Here is a 5,620-nt window from a genome sequence, read left to right as displayed (position 1 = left end):
CTTCAGCCGAGCGCAACTACAATTGCAAGCACGCCAGCCGGCTATTGCGCAAACGTATGCTCACTAGGAGTTACTACACACAACTGCATGGCAACTATATTTACGTATTTTCTAGAGAGAGAAAATACAATAAAGAGGGTGGAGAAACAAAAGGAGGAAAAATAAGTGAAAGGAATAAAAAATCCTATCATGTGCCATCTATGGTGAGATCTACTTAAACCTCATCTAAACGAAAGGACCCTATAGAATAAGGACATACTATGACAGATCTTCATTTGATATCAGGCAAGTTTCTTCACAAAAACGCAATAAATTTGCTCTTCGAAGACCAAGCCATCAGTGCTTAAGAAAAATGAAGCTTCTGCTCCCAATTTCTTTTCAGCCATCATGTTCGAGCTAACAAACTAAAGATACGATAAGCTAAATCACGTCAGTGTGCTACCTACTCATCTGCAGTAGCAGCCAGCCACTCTAATCCTGGATGGCAGCATAGCTATCAGACTCAGATACAAAGCACAAGACGGCAGTTCGTTAGGAGATTGTCGTCACAGCAAGTGGACATACTGCGATATAAGTCGGGATTATACCAAATTTAACCGTCTTTGGTCGATTTCTTGTCAGACTCGTCTCTGTGAACGCTGGCATCAGAAGATTTCTTTGTCTCTGGAGAAACTGGTTCTTCCTCTTCTTTGACAGGAGGCGGGGAATCTTCAGCAGTCGGGCCCTTCTGTCCATCGGAAGAGGAACATTCTTGTTTTAGTAGAAAGGGGCCACCGTATAGTACTTTCTGCACATCTGGATGCTTAAGAACTGCAAGCAATGAAAGACGTGTATTGTCAAGCGTAATGGAAATAAGACCAAACTCAATTGCAAGGTACAGGAGCCTGTGACAGGGCTCACCTATCTTTCCTGCAAGAGTCAGACCGCTCCAGGCGACCAAGGAACAAGAAATCGCCTGGACAGGACATAAATTTGGAGATGATTTGACATCAGAAAGTAGGGCAGTATCAGCATGTTTACAACCTTAAATAGACTTGCTTGAATACTCCCTCCGTTTTTATTTACTCCGCATATTAGAGTTGACTGAAGTCAAACTTTCTAAAGTTTGAGCAAGTTTATAGAAAAGAATATAAATATTTACCATAACAAATCTATATGATGTGGAAGTACATTCAATAATGAATCCAAATGTATTGATTTGTTATTGTATATGTTAATATTTTTGTCTATAAGATTTTGTCAAAGTTTACGAAGCTTGACTTTGACCAAAGCTAATATGCGGAGTAAATAAAAACAGAGGGAGTACTTAGTAGTTGGATTTAATCTTTTGGCCTTTATAAATGACAGTAACCATTATGCAGTATTTAAGAAAGAGCTCACGGAGACATGGTAATAAACCTACTGTCTCAATGCATTGAAGAAAACAAAAATTAAGCTGGTTACAATTTTTTAGCTCTTATTTGAAATGGGAGGGGTGGGGGGCTAAATACCTTCTTATTTTGAGGGTGTTCAGGCTAAATTCAACAAACAAACAACAACAACAAAGCCTTTAGTCCCAACAAGTTGGGGTAGGCTAGAGCTGAAACCCATAAGATCTCGCAACCAACTCATGATTCTGGCACATGGATAGCTAGCTTCCACGCACCCCTGTCCATGGCTAGTTCTTTGGTTCATGCTAAATTCAACAATGTAAAATTATTCAATAACAAAAAGCTCTAAGCATGAGCAAATACCCCACTCTACCTGAGGAAGGGTAGCTGTCCACAGCATAGGCAGAAGAGATGTTGCTCTCACAACCTGCCTTATATTATCTTCCATCTTGCGAGAGCGTTCTGTACGTTTTGCTGCAACACCATAGTTGACCTAAAAGCCAAAAACTCATATTAGTCATCCCTCCATCCATTTGGAAAGGTAAGACGTCCACACTTCCCAGTGCTTATCTTTGACCAACAATTAGTGAAATTTATGTGGTTTCTGTGATAAAAAAATTGAGTTTGCTAGGTGGGATTTTAATACAAATCCAACAACATCAATTTGTATCAAATAATGTACACATTGTTTAACTAAATATCGGAATCCTGAAAAGCGTGGCCAGCACTGGCCAGTTGCCACCTTACATTTCTCAATAAAGAGTAACACTTAAGAAAACAAATTAATCTCATGGAAACAGTGTACAGTGGGAGCACAGACAAACTAAACAAAATCTAAAGGAAAAATAGTTGAAGGATGCACTAAATGGCATCTCGAACTTTGTAGCACAAGAACAAACATACATTTAGATAAGAAGAACTGTACACCTACCTCAAAGCGAAGCATGATGAACAGTGATGTTATCATGGGAAAGATGCAAAGAGCATCAGGGGTCGTCAGATCAGTAAACCATAAAGCTCCACCCCCTTTTAAAGATGGAACTTTCTCAACCATGTTTGATATCTAGAAGCATGACAGAAAATTGAAATAACAAGAAGTCTGTGAAAATGGAAACAAGAAGGTGGTTGTGGCGGTAAGAAGCGATGCATAAAAAATTGGCTAAACAGATGGTTTAGCATGTGAAATCAACTTACAGCAATGTAAAGAGTTATAAAGGTATATGGTGTCACAATGATGTGAAGAGTTGGCAGAAAACCAAGCCTGTGTGAACAAGAGTGAGTATTTAGAATTTAGAGAAATCCATGCAAGGTCCCTAAAACAACAAGTAGGAGCAAAAGAAGTTGGATGTTGTTTATTGCATGCGGTTAAATTTGTCAGTCAAAAGGAATTTTGATCAACGCAATAAGGAGCACAGAAGTCAGAAGCAACAATTTGGAAGGGAAAGGCCAAATAAGCTACACAGCAAGATGAATTATTATTATATTGGCTAGACCCAGGCACTCACACCACGGCACCATAGTATTATGAAGGCAAAGTAGGAAGTTTGCACATGCACTCTAATTTCACAGTAAACAAGCAAATATTAAAGGAAATTATTTTCGTTGAACTGTCCAGCAAAAGTGACCCGATTGGCTGAAGGAGGTATGGGGTATGGACATTATACAGCTTCCAAAGTGTTTGACTGGAACAACACTCTTTTTATGTTTGAAATTGCAAATGCAAGAACACAAATAAAAAGGGCCTAACTAAATTTCCACGTTCATACATCCAACTTCAACACTAGAAATGATTTTCAGTCCCATGGAGCCATGGCTCCACACTTTGTTGTAGTTAAATGCATTTATGTCTGCCTGGGGACGTATATATATATATATATATATATATCAATCTACAGGGAGCCGACAGTAATTGGACAGGATTAGTGCGGTTTTCTTGATATATTGTGCTGCACAGTGCACAGCCCCCATCAAAGACAAGTTCTACTACTCCCTCAGATCCATATTAATTGACGCACACCTAGTATAACTTTGTACTAAGTTGTACTAAGTGTGCGTCAATTAATATGGATCAGAGGGAGTAGATTTTTCTTACACTGGGTTGTCTGCTAGGCCAAAATCATTTCATGTCTCGGATGAAACAATCTAAGATCTTTTTCCTATTGAATAACTTTTAAGCAGATATGTGTCATGATTGAACACTGGAAAGAAAGAAGATAGGGGAACCACAAAACTTCCTTTTCTCTCTTTCATGTTAACACTAAACATCACACACGTCTCTTCTTTCATCCATCAAGAACTATGTAACATTTAACGGTATTTACTCAGAAAGAAAACATTAGCGCCCGCAATAATGTCACAATACAAGCACAAGTAAAGCATTTTACATACTTTCTGACCATAGGATCTGCTGCATCTGCAAGTTCTTGTATTGATTTCTCACCCTTAGTCTGCAGGAAATGATTGCGTACAGTCAAATTTCTTGACAATAAAATATGCGGCTTGCACAGTGCAATAGGAGTGGTACAAAATATAATAGTGTTTCGCTTCCCTTATTGCAGGGATCTTACATACATTCTTTACCCACTTGATGTATTGTTCAAGGTCCTGACGCATACCCTATATAAGTTTGAAGCATTAAAGAAAGTAGGGTTAAGCCTGTGATCAAAACAAAGTTCTTCAAAGTAAAATATGACAATTAAATTTTATTTCAGTTGGCTCTGTAGTTAGTTAGGCACTTTTGCGATGCATGGGAATTCTGCAAGAACTTCATACGGAACAATTGAATCCTACAGGATACTGGAGAGGTTCTCACATTTCCTAACACACATTTTACTCAGGGGGATTGCATTCATAACACACATTTACTACAAATTCCCCATATGTGAGTTTTGGGTCTACAAAAAGATGGCTGATTAAAATTGTTGCTTGGTGGTGGGATTAACCCCGAGCAAAGAATCTTAACTTTGCATGCAGAAATTTGGTTTACTTCTCATGACCAAAAGATGGGATAAAATCTGACCTGTGACTAATTGGGCACAAGCAACTTCTGGCTACACAAGATACGAGCCTACTTACTTATAGCGCTCAGTATAAGCAAGTGTTCTAACATGCATAATAAAGTAAAACCAAAGGGAGGAACAATGGTAAATACTTAAGATCTTACATATAGTCGTTTATTGACAAGCGTCGAAATTGTGAACATCCCACAGCGTAGCAGCACTGTGGAGAGAGCAATAGAAATCCACCTGCAGTGAAAACAATACACAAGGAACATGATGCACACCGGAAACAAAATTCTGAAGACACGGTAAAGGGCTCAAATTCCTCAAACCCCTAAACCCTGACCAGTTCAGACCGGTGAAGGAATGGACCGCGTCGATGAGATGCTGCACCGCCGCGACGGCCATTGATGAGTCCTCTGCGGCCCATGCCACCTCGCCGGGGAAGCTCGCTGGGGCAGCCGCGGACGCTGCGGAATGGGCGGCATCGGCAAGGGTGTCAGAGAAACCGGTGTCGCGGGAGGAGGAGAAGCTGCGGCGTGATGGCCCGGGGAGGAGGTGAAGACCGAATGGGGGGAAGCTTAGGGTTTGGGATGTCCCGCGAGGGGCGAGCGCGAAGTGAAACGGTCGTGGTGCGGGTGGGGGTGGAAGGGGTGAGGGTTTTCGAGGATCGCCGGTGGAGTTGGATGGAAGCAGTTGGGGGAGTGACCGATGGAGGCGGCGGGCGAGGGGGCCGGAGAGGCCACGGGATGCGAGGCTTCTGCGCGCGGCCGCGGGCAACGCCATTGCTGCTCGCAGCGCGGTACGCCCGAAAGAGAAGGGTGAAGTTCCCCTTTTTTGGGGAACTATTGTTATTTGCCAGTGGGTTTGCAACATATGTGTTCGGTAGTTTGCCTCGTTTTTTTCTCCTTAAAATCTGTGATTTAACTGGGGTGTTGTTCAAGGTATGAAAATACCAAGACCTTACGAACCGTCGAAATTATCCACGTGCACGCCGGATCCCACTGGCGTGATACATGAGCAAACGCAATTGACGAGTGTCGTAAGCGTGGACGCAAGCTCTGCTGCAAGGGGCATGATGCTGGAGCAATGTAGTCGAGAAGTTGTCGACGGGCATGAACCTTAACCGGGAGCTCCGGCACAGATACATCGATACGATTTGAAAGTGAGAAGGTATCTTGCATCATCGAAGAGCAAAGATCAACCGAGACTGCACGCTCGTCGCAACAAAACAATCGACATTGGAGGGAA

The 5,620-nt window shown here is 41.8% G+C and overlaps 1 protein-coding gene across 1 annotated transcript; it reads right to left on the bottom strand.

Moving 5' to 3' along the window:
• Window positions 1–256: 256 nt before the first annotated feature.
• LOC109738123 (mitochondrial inner membrane protein OXA1) lies at window positions 257–5,218 on the bottom strand. Its single transcript, XM_020297223.4, has 9 exons — window positions 4,716–5,218; window positions 4,534–4,615; window positions 3,942–3,986; window positions 3,759–3,817; window positions 2,565–2,631; window positions 2,302–2,433; window positions 1,744–1,863; window positions 901–955; window positions 257–810 (listed from the first exon to the last, which is right to left on the bottom strand). The coding sequence occupies exons 1-9, from the start codon at window positions 5,153–5,155 to the stop codon at window positions 593–595; spliced, it is 1,218 nt and encodes a 405-aa protein (XP_020152812.1). The 5' UTR covers window positions 5,156–5,218; the 3' UTR covers window positions 257–592.
• Window positions 5,219–5,620: the final 402 nt, after the last annotated feature.

This window comes from Aegilops tauschii, chromosome 1 (assembly GCF_002575655.3).
Source record: "Aegilops tauschii subsp. strangulata cultivar AL8/78 chromosome 1, Aet v6.0, whole genome shotgun sequence".
Classification (NCBI taxonomy): domain Eukaryota; kingdom Viridiplantae; phylum Streptophyta; class Magnoliopsida; order Poales; family Poaceae; genus Aegilops; species Aegilops tauschii.
Note: the sequence above shows the minus strand (reverse complement) of the source record. Positions and strands in the feature narration are given on the sequence as shown.

Excerpts from the sequence above, each read along its gene's own strand:
- LOC109738123 (XM_020297223.4), bottom strand. The coding sequence starts at position 5,155 with ATGGCGTTGCCCGCGGCCGCGCGCAGAAGCCTCGCATCCCGTGGCCTC. Across the intron at positions 1,864-2,301 it reads TCATCATGCTTCGCTTTGAG|GTCAACTATGGTGTTGCAGC; the intron begins GTAGGTGTACAG and ends TTTGGCTTTTAG. Across the intron at positions 811-900 it reads GACTCTTGCAGGAAAGATAG|TTCTTAAGCATCCAGATGTG; the intron begins GTGAGCCCTGTC and ends CATTGCTTGCAG.